Below are 21,516 nucleotides of genomic sequence, written 5' to 3'. Positions count from 1 at the left end.
AGCGCGGCGGTGGGCGATGCTGGGGCCCGTCTTGGGGCCTCGGTGACCCCCAGCCCCGGGCCGGCCCGCGGCCCCGCCGGCGAGAGCCCTGCTGGCTTCGTTGTCCCCGCCGTTGCCTGTCTGCGGACCCTGGCCCTGCTGGCTGCCCGCGGGTCCGGGGCCGCTCGCCCGCCGTAAAGCCGGGACCTCGGCGGGGGGGGGGGGGAGCTGCGGCGTGACTGCAAGGCGGTAACGGGAAAGGCCCCTTCGCCTTTGGGGTTGGGGCGTGCGGCAGGCTTCGAAAATACACGTTTACTCGTCATCCACCGTGTGTTTGTAGTTGGGAAAGTGCTAACTCGGAGGCTTTGATTCTTCCCGTCCTTTGTACAAACTGGTGCCTTTAACGTCTCGGTGACAGCGTTGCTCGTGCTTGCGGGAGAACCTTGAACAAGGTGTATTTATTTGCAGTCCTACTGACTCGTTTCCTTTTGGGGGAATGGGGTTGCAGTTCTAGCTGAAGAAACAAACTGTTCTACATGTGCTTCACTATCCATTGGAAGAATGACAGATGACAAAGATGTACTTCGAGATGTGTGGTTTGGACGAATACCAACCTGTTTCACTCTGTATCAGGATGAGATAACTGAAAGGGAAGCTGAACCTTACTATGTGAGTATAACAAAGGTAGTCACAGATAGTCCAATGCCATAGTTATGTTTGTTTCCTTCATTCTCATCATGTGTGCTACTATGTGTTGTGGAAAAAAAAAACCACCCACCAAACCACAAGCTTTTTTTTTCTTCTTATTCCTGGTACCTTCTGAAAGTAAACCATGTGACCATGCTGCGTGATCCGTCTCTCTTCACAGCAGGTTCAAAACTTCAAGCTCGTTTTAGCAGTGAGGGAAACTTATCGCAGATAACTAAGATCTTAAAAAAATTATGAAAAGTCAGCAAGTAATTAGGTAAAAGAACTAGCCTCTATGTGACTTTGTATGTTCTTAGATAGTGACCAGAAGGAAAGGAGAGAACTTTTATGTCACCTTGCTACAGAAATAACTTCAGTCAGGGCTTTCTGCAGTCTTAAACACTAAGATCAGTTACCTGTGTAACACAAACTCATAACGAACACTGGCTCCAGTATTTCTGCTAATGGATGACTTCTGCTCATTTTCTTTTCTTTAAATGCTAGCAGCCATGAGATCTAGCTCAGATGTAGGAAAAGCAGCTATGATGTCTTAATGGTACAGTGCCTGAACTGGATTGCTAGCTGATGATAAAAATGAGGGTGGTGGATGCATTTGAGTTGTAAATGGAGGTGCCTTCTATAATCATGTGGTATTTATTTATAGTGTACTCAGCAGTTTTCATTCTTTCAGCACCTAATAGACATTTGATTGATAGAGAATGCTAGCTGATTCAGTGAAACGTAAATTTGAAACGTAACAAGTATGTGGGAGGAAAATCTTGTACTATGAGTTTTTACGTGATTCTGAAATCCTAAAGTCTTGTCATATCCCAGTCTACTCTTTTTGAAAATATTACTGGGTAGTAATATTTTTTTCTGTGTTTAATAGCATCTTTATGTCATCAGTTTCTGATTTACATGTGTGTTCAGTGGGGTTTTGAAACCTAGTAAAGCATTGATGCTTTTCGTTCAGTAATCATAGTGCTCATCTTTCTATGTTTTAGTTTCACCACTGGTAAAACAGAAGCAATTTTACTTCATGTCATTGACCTATTGCCAAATGCATCTGAGCTGTCGAGAAGTCTCAGACTTTATATATATATATAGTATAAGAGCTACATGAAAGGTACGAGTTTAAGTATGGAGATATGCGGTCTTGATCTGTTTAACATCGGCATGGAAACCCTGAAAGCATGATATCTTAACGGTATGGCCAACTTTATAAGCCAAAGAGATGGTTTTGAGCTGGTAGGGTTCCTTTTATTTACTCTGCTTAAAGTGTGCACAAAAATTCTCAAGGCTTAATTCTCTATTTCTGGTTATTCACTGATTATTCATAGATCACAATTCTAAATTTTAGCTTCTTCCTTTTTCAGGTCATGTTGGAACTGATATTATAGCTTTGCTCCTTGAAGGGACCAAGGATTTATAACAGTAAAAGGTAGAATAGCAATCGAGGTTTTAAATTATGGTTTAGTTCTCAGGGCTTCAGAGTGCATCTATGTTAATGTTTTTCTTCAGATCTGGAGTGCATTTTTGAAGTAAGTCTTCGTCCTTTCCACTTACTGTGCCCAGGTTTGCATCACACAGCAGTCTTATAGCCCACAAGCTGAATCATTTTCACGTGAAGCTGAAGCAGAAGATGTGTGTCAGCTGCTAATGGGCACTTAGTGTATGGGATCAAACTGGAGCTAAATTGAAGTAAAACCCATCAAAACCCCTAAAACTGAAGTAAAGAAGTGTATGTAGCGAACGTTCTCAGCCCTTGATGCCAGCTGTTCAGCTTTGTGTCTCCTTTTATTACGCTTGTTAATATAGGTAATAACCTCTCTATTCCAGACTGCCTTCCATAAATGGGAAGGCTGCATGGGAAGGAAATACTGGCATTGTTATGTTAAGAGGGGAAAAAAAAAACTTCTGCTCTGAGGAACTTGCTTTATGAAGGTGGAGGAAGACATAGAACTGGAGAGTGAGGGGTTAGAAAAACAACCCAGAACCTGTGTGATGGATTTCAGTTTGTTGTGAGTGGTGTGACAGGAGACCCTTGTCTGCTAGATGTATTAGCAGAGCACAGGAGCGATGCATGCATGTATTGCATTACGGCACTGCATGGATGTAGCAGAGCTAATTTAAAATGAGCTTGTCTATCTTTTGGAAAGAGTAGTGACATCAAGAGTAAGCAGCTCAAGGTAGAACACTGTCCTATTTCTTCCTGTAGTCAAGCCAGGTAGGTTTCTGCAGAGTTACACTGGAAATGGATACATCAAGTTTCTTTGGAGTGTTTCCTAGAGATGCCTGTGTTTGGAGCGAAAGCGTAATTGGGAGCAGCTAGGTTGAACTACCTTTGTTGCTGAACTGTCTGATTTCTCCCTAGTCCTAAAATTGTTAAGACTTTTATTTTCAAATGTTCTACTGTCTGCCTCTTAGTGCAAACAACAGCTAGAAATAAAATGTGTACAGGGAGCAGAGTACTCATTGGCTGAGATTTGTCAGGTGTAAAGAACAAAATTACAGCAGAAGTGGTCTTAGAATGATACTCTGCCCAAGGGACTAGCCTTTACTGGGCCACTCTTTAAGCTTCCCCAGTGTCAAAAGGGTTGTTTTATTAAGATGTCTGTAAGAGTAAGCAACGTAAAGCCATTCCTTGTTAGGATGCTTTGTTTCTTCATCCTGGATACATTGGTGATCAGACCAGTCCAGTTCCTGTTAAATCTAGAATTTTTCTGTTTTATAATCTGTTCTACATGTAAAATGGTGTTTTGGTCTGCAACAAGACCTGTGGAGATAGCTGGAGAGGTACTATTCTTACACAAAGATACATTACAAGCATTTACTTAGGCATTAGGAGTTCCTTGCATTTCATTTAACGTCTACAGAAAGCATTCCTGGTTATTGGGATTAAATACTGTAGCAATATACAGTATGCGAAAGGAAGGTGATGTGGTTTGTGTAATTTTGGGGATGGCATGTTCTAGCCTACTAGGATTTATTTTGCCTGGTAATGTATTTGCAGATTCACTTTTGTTTTCTTGATTTAATGAGGAGAACTCCTAATCTTATTTGTTTCCCCCCCCCCCCCCCCCAGCAGTTTCGTATAGCTATTCTGGTATAAGCTGAGCATATATGAATTTGTGTGCATGTTTTTCACAATTTCTTTCAAAGCTAGGGCTAGAAATCATACCAAAAGCAGTTGATTATTGTTATGTCTGTTAATCAATAACTAGTACCTGTTTATTTTAAAAGGTTTAAACAATTACATTGGGTATGGCCATTGACTTAAGAATTCATATGTGAATATGAATTTTAGGTTTTTTCATAATCTGAAATGTTATTTTTTAAATTGTTAGTTCTGAGCAATTTGTTTATCTTGTCTTCATTACTGTTGCAATGGTCAGTCTGACCGCAACAGGTTGTGAACATCTACTTGGTTTTATACCATGTACTCTGACTACTTTAAGGGAGTTCATGCCAGCTTTTTGTTTTTATACCAAGTGGGAGAAAACTTACACAACTGGTTTCTGGAGGGAAAGACATCCAGCCTCACTTAACATTTCAGGAATCCTTACTCAGTCTTGACGCTTACAAGCAATTTGCCCACTGACTGCTTTAGCCTTCTCTTGAATCTTCTTACAAGTCTGTCCTGTCTAGGGGACAAGACAGATGTGGCTCCTTCTGAGCCACAAAGCTCAACTGAAAGTGCAGTTTTTCATTCAGGTTTCTTTGTTACGCAGCATAGTGAGCGGCAAGCATTATATTGTCTGCCATTGATCAGCAGGCAGCATTGCAGAGTCAGTTGCCAGTCAACTTGAATCAAAACTGGGATTCTCTTCTGTTTAATTCTTTGTGTTATATCATGCACTTCCCTATTACTTATTTTCTCTCATGCACTATTTAAATTGATAACTATTGAGTCTATGCTAAATAGGCACTCAGTCTATTCATTAAAAACTTTGATACTATTTTGTGTGCATGTTTGCCCATGCAGTACTGTAGGTTGTTTAATTTATGATGGGCTTTCTGTCTTTTAGTGTATTATGTAGTGGTGATTTATCAGTCCTACGTTCGGGTTGCAGTTGTTGCTTTACTTGCACTGTTGGCTGTGTTTGATTTTCATAGCATTGTTCTAACCTTTAGCACAAAGCCTGCTGATAGGTTATTTGTAAAAAAAAAAACCAAAACAAAAAACCAACCCCCCCCAAAAACAACAAAAAAACCCAAACAAAACCCCTGCAGTTGAACAAATCTGACCTAGTGGAATGAGTTGAACTTGGATTAGGATGTCTTCTCATATGATCATGTGGGTTTTTTCCTTAATTAGGTATTACAGCCCTAAACCAAGAATTATTATTCTTATCACTGAATCATTCCGAACATCTAGAAGTATTCCTGTAGGATAACCAAAGGCTGAAAGGGTATAGCCTCATTGGCCTGCATGGACTGGTTTAGGAGTCAGTAGCAAAAGTTTTTGCAGGAGAAGTGTCATTCTGGTGAACATGGCTGTACCTAAAAGGAAGGCTCCTTGCCACATGGAGAAGCTTGTGAGTGCCCAATAGTCTAGAAGGTGAACTGCTGTGTAGAATTTTGGTTTTCATACTGAGGCCTCTATAAAACAGAGAGATTGACTAAAGCCCAGCATATAGTTAAATACATTAAGGATTTTTTTTCTAAATATTTTTTAGTACTTTTCCTCTGGAAATACTCAATAATTACATTTAAAAATTACAGGATTTTTGGAGTAAATACGTTTTGTCAACTGGTATCTTTCACTGAGTGTAGATAGCTGGTGGACAATGGATATTAAAAGGGTAACAAAATGAAAATGTCTTTAAACTATGCTTTTAAAGGTCTCACTTAACAGAATTAGTATACTTGTAAATCTCTAGGATAATTAAAGCTAGAAAAGTGATAGAATTGGATCCTTTCATGTCTCTCATGGAGGGGGAAGACCGAAAAAAGAGTGCAGTAGGTGCTGCGAATGCTCAGCATCTCTGAAAAACAGGCAGTCCCTGTTAACCTGATAAACAGTTGGGTTTTGTACTCCAAAGGGGCCCATTGGGAGTGCTGGCCACATTCTGTTAAATTCAGTTAAATGCTGTTTGGTTATTGTCTGTGATCTCTAATTGTGTTGGAATAGAAACTGCGTTGTTCTTCCACACTACAAACTGAAGTAAAATATTTCACAGAGGAGGTTAGTTATGCAGTTTAAAGGGTTATGTCAAACACTGTTGCAATCAATAATGCTTTAATATATTTGTCAATTCCTGCATGGCTGTGCCACATGCAGCATGCTGAAAATTGGCTTTTGTAGCAGTCCAAATGGGTCTCATCAGGATATACTAGCATTAATTTAGCTGTAAATATCACACAGAAATAATATGGAATTATTACCAACAATATTTGGGTTTGATTGGAGTAGCCGGGACTATACTGTCTCAAGAACAATCACAGTACATATGTGGAATTATGTTAATAAAGGATAAGATTATATTCTCATTCAAGTCATTGAGGTACAAAACAATTCTTACTTGAGTGTGTATATGACTTGAATTTATTGAGATTGTTCACCTTTTAAAACTGAAGGCTGTGTTTAATTACCTTGCTGAATTAGACTTTATGAAAAAAGGTAGAAACAATATGATGATGGTAATAAGAGCAACAGATGGAAAAAGAAAGCCATATGGTACCAAATCAATTCTCTTTCATAAGAACTTACTCTTGATTTATTCTCCATACTTCTTTGTGAATCTGATATTTATAAATAAATGCTAGTATCATGGCCAAAATATTATCTAATTTATGTATCAAAGTGTGGTCTAATTGTTGGAGAGATTCTGGAAGAATGTTGCAGCAGAGATCAAGTTTTCTGTCAGGCATAATATATCCTTACATAGTTTGTGGTGGCTGTACCATAGGCATTCACTTAAGGCCTAGCATTATCTATATACTATAAAGAAAATATTTTAAGAAACAACACTGGTTATGAGGAACACTGGAAAACAAATGTTTCTCTAAGTATGCAACATATAATTTATTTCTATTTATGCCTTAGACCCATCTATTTTATTAATAATTAGGAAGTGAAAATAACTTTACAGGAAGAATATGATTCATTTAAAATGTCTGCTCCAAAGCTAAATGTTATTTTACAGGGAGGTTAATCTTTTCTCATTGGGATACTGAAAGGCATTATTCGTTAAAGCTTACGGACTGATTCATCTTAAGTAAATGTGCTATACAGTCATCAGTCAGTACACTGATGCAGTCTACTTAACCATTCTTACTAGGCATGAGACTTTAAAAAAAAGTGGGGGGGGAGTTGCAAGTAAAAATAACACAGTATTCTGTTTTGGATAGTGCATAACATTACACTTGAGGGAAAAAAAGATAGTATACTAGAAAGCTAGAAGAAGGTGTCTTGTTTCAACTGATAAAATATTGACAGTTTTCTTCCTGATTTTAGTAGCTGGGCAAAGGTTAAATAGTCAAGGCTACTATGATTCTTCCACTAACATGTTGAATTGGCAAACCCAGTGCAAAGAAAATGGAAATTGCCAGCTATTGGAAATACAAAACACGCTTGGAAACCAAACCCTTAAGCAGCTAGTTTTAATTCTTCTTAATTTTGTAAGAATTTCCATTTTTAAATAATAGGTGATACACAGTTGCTCATTATATTTAATAAGTTAGAACATTTTCCTATCTGTTCATATGAAGAAGGTTAGAAGCTTCATTCTTTGGCAGAAATCAAATTCCACCACATTGAAAGAATAAAGAACGTATTTTTTTACTTCTTTTGTGTTGGTCCATCTGATGCTGCTATTCTGCATCTTTTGAGTACATAATTTTATAGCCTTTCATTGACCATTAATAAGTAAACTGTCTAAAAGACATCTTACCTTAAAGTGGGAGGGGGGGAGAATGCTGACTGAATTTTGGTTATGAAAATGCATGCTTGTTACAGATTTTTATTAATTTAGCAAATTTTCTGTTTACTTAAAGTTTCTATAATTTTTTTCTTTCAGTTGCTTTTGCCAAGGATAAGCTACTTGACACTGGTAACAGACAAAGTAAAGAAACACTTCCAGAAAGTTATGAGACAAGAGGAAGTTAGTGAAATATGGTTTGAATATGAAGGTACACCACTGAAATGGTGAGTTTAACTTTGTACCTTTACTCAATGTATCATTTAAAGAGTTACCAAGTTCAGCACAGTGTCAGTACTTTTCCTAAACTAATCACTCTATTGGCTTTCAAAGATGGCAGAAGTGGAGGGGGGTAAGAAAAGCATGTTGTTTGAGAAAAACAGAAGAAGGTTTAATGTTGAACATGTTTTTGATTATTCTGCGCATACTTACTGTATGTATAAGGCAGAGGTGGTGCTGCACCTATTGTTTTTGTTCTCATTGTTACTGTAATATGAAATGCCTGTGGTTTTGGCTTTACCATTTCTTGCAGTAGAATCACCAAATAAATCTTTGTTTAGCTTATTCTACCTTCTTAAAAGATGCCTAATAACGCAGATAGGAAGTATTATTTCTGGAGTCTGAATGCAAATAGGATATATGCTTAAAGATAATAAAACATGCGCGTAACCTTCACTTTCACTGGTGTGATATGTGCTTGCATCTAATGCTTCACAGGCTTTTGTTGAATTCAGTTCAACTTTATTGAACTAATTGCTGTTGATTCTATTTTTGTTCTGTCATATGGTCTATTAAAGGTATCTTGTCTTTTTTTCTTCCTGAGAGATTGGGGAATCAGACTGACATTGTTTCATTCACTTAGTTTTCATAAATATTGTTCATCAGGTTTTGTTTCTTTCTATTTCTACCATAAAGAGTTTTAAAGAAAATGTTTTGAGAGCTGCAATGTTTGCTAGCTCTGTATAGATAGCATCAGCTCTCCAGAAAGTATTTAGTATTTTGAATGCTGAAGAGATTTTTCTATCTCTTTTTATTTCCTGTATCATAATAGGAAAGAAGACTGCCAGAGACTGTTTTAGCTTCTTGAACCTGGATTGCCTTGTGATTAGCAAGCATCACATCATGGAGTCCCTTTAGACTTCATGATGCAGTAGATCTCTTCTAGTCTTTTGTTTCTTTGAGACCAACCTAGTGTAAACCTTGAAAATAAGTAAATAGAAAGGCACATAACCTAGCTTTTTTCACTTTTTCATAACTGACTGGCAAAACCAGCTTTAGACATCTATTTAAATTATCTGGAATTTAACAATGATTGGTTTCTTGGTGTGCCATATTGACTGAGTCATGGATACTGTCTAAATAAACAGCAAGGTACCAAGTTTATCCCAGTGTGTTCATAATCTTGGGTAGATAATGGGAGGACACTTTTAAGTTTTCACTGAAGTTTTAACAAGAAAGGGAAGAGGCTTTTTACTTCAACCAAAAATAGGTCTTTTTTTTCTGTTAAGTTTTCAAACGCCGTGATGTTTAAACTATAATTAAAAAAAAAATAATATATATGTATAGAGTAAAAATACAAATTATAATTCTAAAATTAAGTGAAGAGTTAGTAAACTCATTGAACATTGAAATGAAAATGAATAGTGTAATTATGATCTGCTAATTAAGGCTCTGATCCTTCAGAAAATCTAAGCATATTCTGCCAGAACAGCTCCACTGATTTCAGTGGAATTGCTTTTCTAAGGAAAATGCTATCTGCAAACCATTATTTTAGGAGAATGGTAATCCCCTAAATAGCTGAAGCTTGTTCCAGGGAAGACCCAAATACCGGAACTGAGGATTAGATTGAGCTAGTAGTTTGTAGAGAAAGAATAGTGAGTATTAATACTTAACCTTTTCAAGTATAACTTCTGTATTCAGAATCAAGTAGAACTTGCTGATAATATTGTTTATTCTCATTATTTACTTTGTGCTGTGAGGTCATATGGCTTACAGTCTGTGCGGTTTTATACCTGGTTGGCATGTAGTGTATCTCTCTTCAGCTGCAGCTCTTCTGTTTTCCAGTGAGATTTTGGAGGAAGTCTGAAACGTAGTTTCAACTTCATGGTCTGCAGCTTCTGAGGAGGATGAAGCTCTCCAGGTCTGGAGTTAACAGGGGCCTGGGGCCTGCCACGGAGGTTGTTGGGGCAGGGGAAGATGGTCTTCTTGCCTGCAGGAGGTGTGTGCTGGGGGAGGGTCTGTGTCACCAAGCTGAGGAGCTGCAGGAAGAGGTCATCAGACTGCAGCATCATAGACCACAAAAGGAAATGGATCAAGTCTTCTCAGAGACCCTGCACCTACTGGAACCTAAACTTACAGCTACATTGAAGGAGATGGCAGGCAGAGTCTGTGATTATTGGTTTGGAAAAGATATGGAAGGGCTGGAAGCTCGTGACTTCTGGCAACAGGAGGAAGGCTCCTTCTCCGCCTGCATTTCTGTAACTGCAGGATAGGTTCAGTGCTCTGGCTGCAGGTGAGGGACTGAAAGCTCTGTCCAGTGATGCATCTGAGGTGGCTGAGCCTGAACTGTGCAGGGGCACCAGGAGGAAGTGGTGAGTGAAGTCAAAGGTCTGTATTCTGATGACTCTCCTTTATCAATCTCTCCAGGATCTTGAACTCTGCCATTTCATGGTCACTACAGCCAAAGCTGCCACTGATTATCACATCCAGAACTACTTTATCTTGTTAGTAAGTAACAGGTTCAGCTGCAGGTCAGCTCTGGTCCATCCAATGCCTGTATCAAGAAATCTTGACTGCTTGTGTCCTACCATGTTGCTTTTTCAGCAGATGTCAGAGATTAACAAGAACCAGGGTCGGTGATGCAGAAACTTCTTGAGTTATTTGAAGAAGACTCTTACCTACTTCCTCGCCTGTATCGCATGATCTGTAACAAACTCACCATGATGTTGCCCTTACTAGTCTCTCCTCTGATCCTGAACCACAAGATCTCAACCAACCTGTTGTCTGTCCCATTAAGTTTCATAGATCTAAGCTGCTCCCTCACATGGAAGACAACACTCTTCCCTCATCTCCCCTGCCTGTCTTTCCTGAGGAGCTTGTGTGCATCCATCCACAACAGCATTCCAGTTGTGCAAACTGTCTCACCATATCTCAGCTAGCCCAGCACTGTCACAGTTATGTCACTGCATGTGAAAGCTCTAGTTTCTCCTGCTTGTTTCCCAAGCTGTGTGCATTTATGTACATACACTTGTAGTACACTCTCTTCTACCCTCTTTTATCATTTTGAGATCTCCCTTGTATTTGTCACCTTTCACCACTTGCTTTCCACCCATGTCCATTAATTTCTACTTGCCTGTGGGTTTCTATTCACACCCCTGTTGTTCATGGTCTAAAGCTGTCCTCACCAGGCTGGCCAACTGGAAGGCGAAGATAGTTCTGTCCCACTTAGGTGGATTCCATCTCTCCCTAGCAGTCCTTTATCCCCAAAGAGTGTCCTGTGGTTGTAAAAGCCAATTCTTTGATGTTACACCAGCTGCACAACCAGTTATTGACCAGCATTCATGCCTCTCTGAGCCTTTGTCCTTCAATGGCGAAATTGTGGAGATGCCACCTTGCCTCTGGAGCTGTATAGTTGCTCTTAGTACACTCAAGAGTTCTCTCGCAGCACTTACAATTTGTGTCCGTGTGGTTGAACAGCAAGGGCTAATAATCCAAGCACAGGACAGACCTTGCCAGTCTGTCTGCAATTGCTTAACAAGCAGCAAACCTCTGCAGGTAGCAAGTGAGATTGGCAGATGAGGGAGGGCTCTATCCCCTGTAGGAGGGAGTCTCCTACTGCTATGACTGCTTCCTCTTGGTGTGGATGTACTGTTCAGGCTGCTCTGATGCTTCCTCAGAACTTCTAGCCCCTTGTCTGCCATTGAGGCGCTGACTGCAGGTGGAGAAGGAGCCTGCCCTCTCTTGTCAGAGGTTGCAAGACTCCGGTCTTCCCCATCTTGCGAGTCTCCATTCACCACTCCAATGACTGTGGACCCTCTTTCTGTGCAGCTGGGAGTTCAGGCTCTCATCTCTGCAAGGTCTCAGTGAAGATGCCATCAATGTCTTTTTATCTTCCCTGATGCTGTGCAGCCCATTGACCTCCTGCAGCTCCTTAACTTAACTTGGTGACATAGCTCCTCCACTAACACATACCTTGTCTAGGCAAGGACACTTCTTCTGTTTGCCCCAGCCCTCAGGAGAGGTCCCAAGCTCTCCTGGCAGCTTGAGACCTGGAGACCTGCATCCTCTCTCAGGAGTTCTGCCTGAGTGAAGGCCTCTGATGTGCCAGGGATGGTTTCTTCAGCAGATGCTAGGTGATGACACCCTATAGTTTGTTACCATCCTCTTTCAGCACTTGCACATGGCCTTCAGCAAAGTTTGTGTCCCCTTTCTGTGGATTGTGCCCTGGTACTTGCACAGGTGTCTCTCTAGTGCCAACTGGATGGGTACTTGACCCTTCCTAATCAGGAATCAGTGGAAGTCAAAAGGTCAAAGCACCACTTGATCAGGCATAGCTGACATATTATTTGAAAATGCTAGCGTTTGCTTAAAAGATCTAAGAAAAATTTATTTCTTACTGAATACTAAAGGAAAAGGTGAGAGTATTTTCCAATGCAGCCAAAATTTCCCTCAGTAAGATATTTGTTCCTAGAAATACCTAGACATCAGATTTTGGCCACTTGATACACTTAGTACCCCAGACAGTTCTGGAGCATAGGATTTTTTTGTCCTGGTTTTATCAGTTCATGTGACATGTCTTACTGAATTACCACAGTAAATTATCCTGGTCTGAAAACAACCTACCAACTCACGCTGTCACTTTCTGTCCTGAGTTCAGAAAGAAATTGTTAGAGAAGTGATAATTAATTTTCGTTATTGTCCCATCTGTCACTTTCAAAAGGATTTTAAGTATTTAATGTGGTGTTTTCCAGGACTTCTCTCACACTCTGAAACCACCTTCTGTATAATAATAAAAGCAGTAATAAACTGGCAATGGCTGGAAGTCAAGGTGCTGTTACACTTCTATAGATTGAAGACTTTCCAGAACCAATCATTACTCTAGCAACTTGTAAAAAGCCATTTATGGTCTCTTAGACATTTTCCCTTTGATATTTTTCCCATTATTTCCTTTGAAAAAGTTCTGCACAGTCTGCTTGTCCTTGGCTTCCACTCCAGTTAAGACCAGTTTGATTGCAACAATCCCATAATATTTTTTCAAAATGATACCTTTCTGGGCTGGATGTTTCCCTTAGCTGTTGTTCTGTTTGTTTTCTCTTTTGGTGGTGGTGGGGGAATCTTTAAAGGCTGTCTTGGGTTTTTGAATTCTTTTTATTTTTAATTCTCCTGGTTACTTTAGGTTCTAGAGAGCAGTTGTGTATTTCTTTAGTTGCAATGCCTATTTTTCAAATAGAATTTCAGAAACAGCATTGCAGCAGTACCACTGGAAGCAAGATCTTTAATGAGGGAATACTGGCTCATAGCACAAGGTGGCTCATAACACTTAAGAGTGGAGTGAGTGAATGCTGGGTTTTTTTGTTTTTTTTTTTTATTCAATGTGCAAATTGGCAGCTCCTCTTTTCTTTTCAACTTCTCTCTTTGTGCCTCCCTTAATTCTCTATCCTGGTTAAGAAACCAGGTTTTATTACGAGTGAAATATAAAGAATAGCTTTAGTATTGTTGTATGGAGTTCTGTTGTTTCCAGACTCTTAAAAAATGCTACCTATATCTCAAAAATAAGTGAAACACGGGATTATGTACAGGCATTACTTAAGGCTTCTATTGGCTTCAGATTAAATGCCAGTGTGTGAGAACTGGAATTTGAAGCAGGACATGTCTTATATCTCAGGATTGCTTTACTCCTGTTGTAAACTTTCCTCTTAATGGAAGGTTGTACTTCTGAATAGAAAACAATTTGTCTTGTGGTCTGTTGTCTTCATTAATCTCGTGTTCTGCTATGAAACAAAATGAATTCAGGGCTGGCCTCTTTCAAAATAAAAAACGTAACTCTGCAAAACACAAGGATTCTACTGAAGAAGGCTTGAGTACATAAACTTCATTTTCTAATCTAAACTGGGTAGAAAATAGAGGGGGAGGCCAAGAACTGATGCTTTTTTTTTTTTTTGTGGCTGTATCTTTTGTTATATAAACTGAAAGTAACTGAAAGTTGTTCATGTTCATCTAATTATCAAAGGAAATCTGATTTTTATTACTAGCTCACCTGGTAAACCACTCTTGCATGGAACTCTTGCTCAATCCCTGTTGAAGTACTTGAGACACGATTGACAGTTAGTAGTAAAAAGTCTTACTGGTAAAAACTTGAGCATTAGCAGTGAATCAGGATAAATCTGGATATGCATTATCTATATTCTTTATTCCCTTTGTCAGGAAAACACAGTTCTAGATCCTTTCTTGATATTTCCCCCTATTCTTTAAGAAGTTACAAATGCAGTAGGTGAGTTCGAGAATTGCAGTACTGCTTTGTTTTGTTTTTTTATTTTGCTGCTGTGGTGACTTTGTCTTAGCTTTGGGGTTAGCTTACCCATAGAGGGTGCTAAAGCACTGTTGTGTGAGAGTTTAGCAGGTCAGGAAATTGGCTTGGCACAGGTGTTTTTAGAGCAATGCTCTTGGTTATGGCTCTCCAGAAACTCTTTCAAAACTTACCTGTGTGCTTTGCTCTGTGTCCTGTGATCAGTCCCGTTTAATTCAGTGAAGCTACTGAGTTTACAGTTAAGCGTGTGTTTATGTCTTTGTAGGATGAAAACCTGGGAAGGCTCTTTTAGCTAAGATTTTTGAAAGATAAGAGAATGGAGCTTGGTATGCTGAATGAAAAAAAAAAAAAAAATCTTGCCAGTGTCTGCTTATGAGAAAGTTGCAGAAAGACTTTTTTAGAGTTCCTGTGGAAGTTTTGTGTATGTGATATATATTCCTTATATTGCTGGAGGCTGTATTTTCTGATGAATTTAAAGGAGACAAAGCTATAAGACAGAAGTGAATATTTGGAGGAAGCAGCTTCTTTGTGTAACTCCTTTAATCCAGAATACTACTAAAATACAAAATTCCAATTAATCTTTTTTCTCCTCTTATAGTCTTCTTAATTTGATAGTAAAGATACAGAGTTCATTTTAATCTATGCTCTTTCAGGCCTTTTACAGATATGTAATTTTTTCACTTTACTGCTTATTCTCCACAATGACATCAGGCAGGTGAGAGAGGGAAGAGATGTTAAGGGTCAATGTGGTATAAACCCGTGGCATTTAAATATCTGAAAGCATCTATACTTTTCCGTCGGACCAGCTATTCCTACCATTATCAATCTCTTTAACTAAAAATACTGATTTGAAGGATTCCACAGAGCAGCAGTAGGCTACTGTTGCTGTTACAAAACTAGCAGTGTTTTGTGGGCACACCTTAGACACCACTGGTTTAGATATTAAACATGTGAATTCCAGACTTGATTCTGCCAGAAACTGTCAGTCATTTATACCTGCCTATATAACTTTCTGAATAAGCAATAATGAATGTTCATTGTGGGAGTCAAACAGCTAATTTTTTTCATGTATACACAGGTACGTTAACTGTTATATGTAGAATTAAATGCACAGCTTTTATGTTCATTTAGTATCCCTTCATTTTTAGGCATTACCCAATTGGTTTGCTGTTTGATCTCCATGCATCAAATACAGCCCTTCCTTGGAGCATCACAGTACATTTCAAGGTAAAATTGAAATACACCTTTAGTTAAGAAGTGAGCATGGGATTACATGAAATTTGGAAGCTAGGAAAAAGTTTCAGAATTGTTTTATAAATAAGCGAATTGTATGACTTGAAGGGGAAAATGTTCATTCTTCAGGAATCATCTAGAGTTTTCTGTAAAGCTGTAAATCCATTTCTATGAGATTATATATGCTTTCAAATGACTTTCCTTTGAAAATGATTCTATTATACCCTGAAAATCCAAAATTGTTTTTCAAGATAAGTTATGAGACTACCTCAGTGCAATTGAGTGGATATAAGGGAACTTTGTATGATGTTTTTAATTCAGTCAGCTTGAGTTGACTGAAGATTGAGAAGTGCTCATCCTTCTAGGCACATGAGTATGGATATGAGATACTGTAGAAATCCTGGAAGGCAGGGAATGCTGTTACACTTTGTGGGTCCCCTTTAGAGAACTGAGCGAAATGAGTTTGGTCTTGTGACAGCTTAGTCACAGGAGAGACATTATTTTGATTACACATTGTAAAACCATTAGGTATGACTTCATAGCACTACTGATCTTTGCTCAGAAGAGTACTTTGGTGCAGGATTCTTTCATACTCTGAAGTGCATTGAGACGATAATCCCAGGAATGTTTTCAAGTCAAAATCATGACTAGAAATCATGGTATTTAACTTTGAAGCTTTAATTTCTCCATTGTAAAAGAAACAATGCAATAAGAAAACTGATCCAAAGGAAAATGCTAGGTTAATGAGCTTGACTTTACTGTGTGAGATTTGAGATGAAGTGAAAAGGTTACTGGGAAGCAGTTGTGTTGAACACTTTCATTCAAACAATTCTTGTCCTGAAGGAGTTTTAGAAAAGGTGTTGCTGACAGGAGTAGTCTGATTCTCTTTGGAAGGGTGCACTGAAATCATACATTCTTATGATATGTATTTCCACATGTTGGAACTTTTTAAAATGACTGAATTAATATGAAGTCAGGGATGTTTTTGAAAGCATTGTAATTGCTACACTTCTCTCTGATCTGTGTCAGAGAAAGCTGGGATGAAGAAACTTCCAGAGTGTTTTGAAGAAACTGTAGGGCGTCTAGTTTCATAAATCATGATTTAATTGTTACACATTCTGAGAGCTCTGGGAGATTAACAGTGGCAGTGTGTGAATGTTGCCATCCCAAAGTAGAGCCATCTTGAGAAATCAGTTGCAGCATCCCAGTGCTGATGTTCAATTTCATGTAGTAATGTAAACTGACTTCAATGTCCTTATATTGCTGCTTGCCAAAAGATCAGCTAATTTAAGTTTGTCTCAAAGGTGTACATTAAAGATCAGCAGAAATAGTTTACTGCTAAGGCAGTATTATTGTAAAAGCTGATGTAAGTTAGTTTTTAAAAATATAATGCCTTGGATTAAGCACCTGTTTAATCTCTCTTCGTGTTTTTGATGTAATCTGAAAGTTTATTTAAATAAACCCCTCTTTAAAGTCAAAACATAACTGAAATATATCAAAGTATGTCAAGATATTGAAGACATTTTCATGTGTTACAGTTTATTACAGCTAAATAGTTTAGGTGTGGGATTTATGCCTGGATTATTTTTTTCAAAGAGCCGTAGTTTGTAATTGGTTTAACTGAACAGTATTAGATTTTTCTGGGGTTTAACTTTTGCTGTCATGGCTTTCTCCTTTGTTTTACCAAAGTATGCAGTCCACAACAGATACCTTAAAAAACACTTTTTACAGATGTTCTCAACTTTTTTTTTCACCCATCCATTTTCTTTTTTCATGTTTTTAACTTTAAACAAAGTTTATTTCTGTTCAGCAGAAGTTTGAAAGTTGACAGTTACTTGTAACTGTCCTCCTGTGTTATGTATGCAGACCAAATAATAAATATACTTACTGTTTGCATTGAAGAAATGATTTATTCATTTGTACTTCTGGTATGCAATAAAATAACATTCATCTATATGTCTAGTAAAGTTGAAATACAGTTGCCTTAAATAGTTGTAGAAGGATGAGCTTGAACTGAGTACTAAGGTCTGAGAATCATGAGAAGCTGTAGTCTGGGAAGTTGCTTTTGTTAGCCAAGTGTGGCTTTACAGGGAGCAGGGAAACTATCCCTTCCTGTTAAGCTCATCTCATGCTACTCTGCAGCATGCTTAGCACTATGCATGTTCTCAGCGCGGTAACCAGCTCTCCAGATTTCGGGCAGTAGGTAGGAGGTGGTGAACTGCTCTGGAAATGGTAGCACTATTGGAGGAAAGGAAATTGGGTGTGCCAGGGGAAAGGCTAATGTTCTCCCTGTGCTGAAGCCTGTATCTGCTGGTGTCTGCCTCTCCACCCATGACCTGATGTAGAGGAGGAAAGACTGCGTCTGTTTTTTTAATAACAGCTATCTTTTTGGTTTTCTTAGCTAAAAATTGGGTCAGGTGGAGTGAAAAGGAAGTACTTTTCCATGTAGCATATGGATAAATTGTGGAATTGTTAGGAGACATAGTGGAAGCCAGAAGTATAAATCAGGGATTTTTAAAAATTAATCTTTTTTTAAAAAACCCCACTGTTGGTAACTAAACACAAACATATGGATGCTCCCCCTGCCACTGGATATGCTTCTTATGTTTTTTTAATGCTCTATTATTGGGCATTCTATGATTATGTGGTGTAATTTTCTGTAAATGTAGCCTAATGCAACTAGACTGTCACAGCATAAACAGATATTTTGTGAACTAGAACTAATAGATAAATATGGGTGTAAAGGAGTTATGAAACCAGACTGTTGAAATTACCTGCAATGTTTTTGGAACAGTTTTATGTGAGAGGTCATTTAGTGTTCCTGTCTGTACAGATGATACCTACTTTTTTATGACCAAGTTTATGCTGCAAGTGTCTACTGGTATGTGAAACAAAACCAGTACTGCTTGAGCTTTCTAAGAAAATCAGAGTCAACCCTTGATAACTTCTTTCAAAGATACAGAGCATGGAGGGAGTAAGACATCACCAGTAAGAGTACTTGAATTCAAGCTGCTTATGGGATTTGTTAAAACCTTCTGTAAATCTCATAGTTGTGTAGCCAGGTGTGACTACCAGCTTGTTTACAATTGTCTCCTTCTTTGGGGAACTGAATAAAGTTATTTACATTTGATTACTATTTCCTCAAGTAGAAAGAAGGAAAGTAGAGTTTAAAAAAAAAAATACAAGCATACATCTTCTATATTTAAGTATAAAACTTATTATTCTGTGCCCTAGTTTATAAATGGGGATGCCATATTTTCTGTTGGTAGTCTCATATAGGTGAAACTGTTTCATATGCTTTTTGTAGATGCGGCAGTGTTGTTTTCCAAGTTATCACTTTCATATTTTAGGTTCTTCAGCTTCTAGTCACAGTACTGCACAGAAATGTGTCAGTGTTTTTCTTCTAAAGAAAATAGTAGACAGCACCAAGATTGTAGGTGTGTTTTCTGGTCTTCCACAGTGTTATCACTTAGAAGCTGGGAAAACCAATCATGCCACACCTTTGTAGTTAAGTACTGTGGCTAGATTCTTTTCACTAGTTTAGCTAGCTTTGACTAATTTTAAGTATCTCCTTGCTATTCTGCAGACCACACTGTGCATGTTCTCTGGAACACATCCCCAGGGAGTGACATACCCTGTAATTCAAAATTCATTGGAAGGAAGTCAGCAGGGAGATGCCTACCTGTAGAAAGACAAGAATATAAAAAAAAAAAGACCCCACAGTTCTATATTTAGATGTATGTGTAACAAAACAGTTGTTGTAGCAAAACTGTTGTTTTCATAAACTTAGCTAAACTTCAGTGTTTAACTGTGAAAGTCAGTTTCTAGGTTTCTATGTTACTTGACATTAGGTACATTCCACTGTCTCATCTTTTTTTTTGAGGGATGCCAGTGTCTCACTTCGAATTCTTGCATGTAAAGAACTTTTTTGATCTTGAAGTATGCTATTTCTGACTGTTCTTTTCTTCTGGATTGGTTACAAGACTTTACTATTTTTATTTAAGCAAGTAAGTTAAACTTCTAAAAGTATTTTACAGGCCTATACAGATGTCAGCTGGCAAGTAACAGTCCCAGTAATGTCTTCCATTCATCTTGGGGCCAACTATGCTGACAGTCAGCTTTGTAGGAGAGAAAAGGAGCGAGGTCTGCCCTAGAAGAACTCTCCTTTCTGTTCTGTCGTCTTTAATGTCTTTATACTTGGCCATCCTCATATGAGAAACAAGCTTTATCTCTGTCCTTAGATTTCTAGTCAGCTCCACATACATCAGTCCTAAGTAACAATAGCACTCCTTTTGTGTGTTCAATACCAAACCATGTATACTTCAGTGAAAAAGATATTAGCAGTTTTCTCTTCCCTTCATACTCCTGTTTTTGGAAGATACTCATCGTTTTGATCCACAGTTTCCAGAGTCTGGGTTTGCTGTCATAAGGAGGAGTCACTATATGAAATTCTGTTATTTAATTTCCAACCCTTTTCAATAACCTAATGAGGAGGGAACTATCATTCTTGTCCTCAGAATTCCTTTCAGGTAAGGAAATCCCCAGCTCCCTTTCATACTGCCAGCTGTTGGTGGTTCTTGGATATTTTGAGTTCCTATAGTTTGAGGCAGTCTTCACTATTTTTCCTGCTTTTATGTGGAGGAGGGAAGGTATGGGGTTTTCCAGCATTATATTGCTCCTACTGTGACATGTTAACTATGTTGTAAAAGCCTTTGAAAAATATCCCGTTATATGTACTTGTATTTCTAAAATGGTTTTGACAGTCCCTCACAAAAGCCTTTTTTAAATAGCCAATTTGTAATGAGTTAAGAGGAAAGGTCCTCTTATGGAATAACAGATGAGAATTGAAGTATAAAAATAAGTGGCAAGCCCTTGTTATGAAGGGGAGTACTAATGATGCCACTTTAGTTTGGCTCTGGGGGTTTGCACTGTTCAGCATAGTCAAGCAACTGTGAAAAGAAGATGAATAAGGAGGGGATAAAGCATGCTGGGTTTTTAAAACTTTGAAAACTGAAGACTATGAATTTGTGATAATGCTTGTGTTATTGTAAAATGGCAAGTGATACTAAGTGTTGATAAAAGAAAAATTAGAGAAGGAACAACCCTAACTGTATACCTATACAGTGCTGAACTTCTAATTAGTTAATTTCCAAAGAAATATTTTTTTTGTACCTGAACAGGATTTACTACTATAATTCCTTAATAAACTAATTGGGAAAGGTACTTGTCAGCTACTGAGGGGATCAAAGTTACCTGAGGAGTGGTAACTGTGCATCTGCAATGCTGAATGCAGTGTGCCAACTCTAACCAAATAAAAGGGGTATAGAATCATGTCACACAAGCTGTCAATAAGCACATGTATTAGGTAAAGTTGGAGCTGACAAGGATTTCCAATATCTCTAAGGAAAAATGTTTGTAAGTGGCATGCATGCTATAGTTCCTATATGTGGATGGTGATACTTAGAGGAAACGTTTTTCAAAGGCCTGCAGAGAAACGGGTGCTAAACTGCCACTGAGAGTCAATAGGAATTGCGTGCTTGTCACTTCTCCCCCTTTTCTCCTGTTCATTGCCAGAGAATTGAACATCTGCTTGAAAACATGTTAAAACTCTTCATTTCCTGAATTTTGGATGCAAGGGCCTAAATACATCCACCGATGTATTTAAATATATTTATCAAGTTGAGGTTAGATGATCTAGAGTAATTTCTGGTTTTACAGAAAATTGTTCAACTTTTATTTTTCATGAAACATTTTTCACTGCAAAACCTTTTTGTCAGCAGAGTAGAAGATTCCAGGGTGCTGCTTTGTGTAAATATAAACCTGATTAAAATTACCATTTATTCTTCATCTTCTAAGGTATGTGATACATTTATTTCTCTTGAGCTATCTTTTCTCTTTGCAGAATTTTCCAGAAAAGGATCTTCTACACTGCCATTCTAAGGATGTGATTGAAGCTCATTTTATGGCTTCTATAAAAGAAGCAGATGCTTTAAAGCACAAAAGTCAAGTCATCAATGAGATGCAAAAAAAGGATCATAAGCAACTATGGATGGGATTACAGAATGGTAAATACAATGCATCAAGTATTAATTATATTTACGTCTAGCATGCTAACATATAATTTCTTCAGATTTTAGTCATGGTACAGGATATGAGATGTCATTGTTG

General features: G+C 38.2%; 1 protein-coding gene across 3 annotated transcripts in view; it reads left to right on the top strand.

Annotated features, from left to right (window-relative positions):
- The first annotated feature begins 261 nt into the window (after positions 1–261).
- ATG5 (autophagy related 5) overlaps positions 262–21,516 on the top strand; it is an 85,813-nt gene continuing 64,558 nt past the window's right edge. For all 3 annotated transcript variants that reach the window (XM_010573391.1, XM_010573390.1, XM_010573392.1), the window contains exons 1-4: positions 262–648; positions 7,689–7,816; positions 15,264–15,342; positions 21,251–21,413. In XM_010573391.1, the coding sequence (XP_010571693.1) occupies positions 541–648; positions 7,689–7,816; positions 15,264–15,342; positions 21,251–21,413 (478 nt within the window). In that variant the 5' untranslated portion in view covers positions 262–540. The remainder of the gene's footprint in view (positions 649–7,688; positions 7,817–15,263; positions 15,343–21,250; positions 21,414–21,516) is intronic.

The sequence above is a fragment of the Haliaeetus leucocephalus genome, unplaced genomic scaffold (assembly GCF_000737465.1).
Source record: "Haliaeetus leucocephalus isolate CR32 unplaced genomic scaffold, Haliaeetus_leucocephalus-4.0 Scaffold384, whole genome shotgun sequence".
Lineage (NCBI taxonomy): Eukaryota > Metazoa > Chordata > Aves > Accipitriformes > Accipitridae > Haliaeetus > Haliaeetus leucocephalus.
The sequence above is the reverse complement of the archived record's forward strand: the minus strand, read 5'-3'. Positions and strand labels throughout refer to the sequence as shown.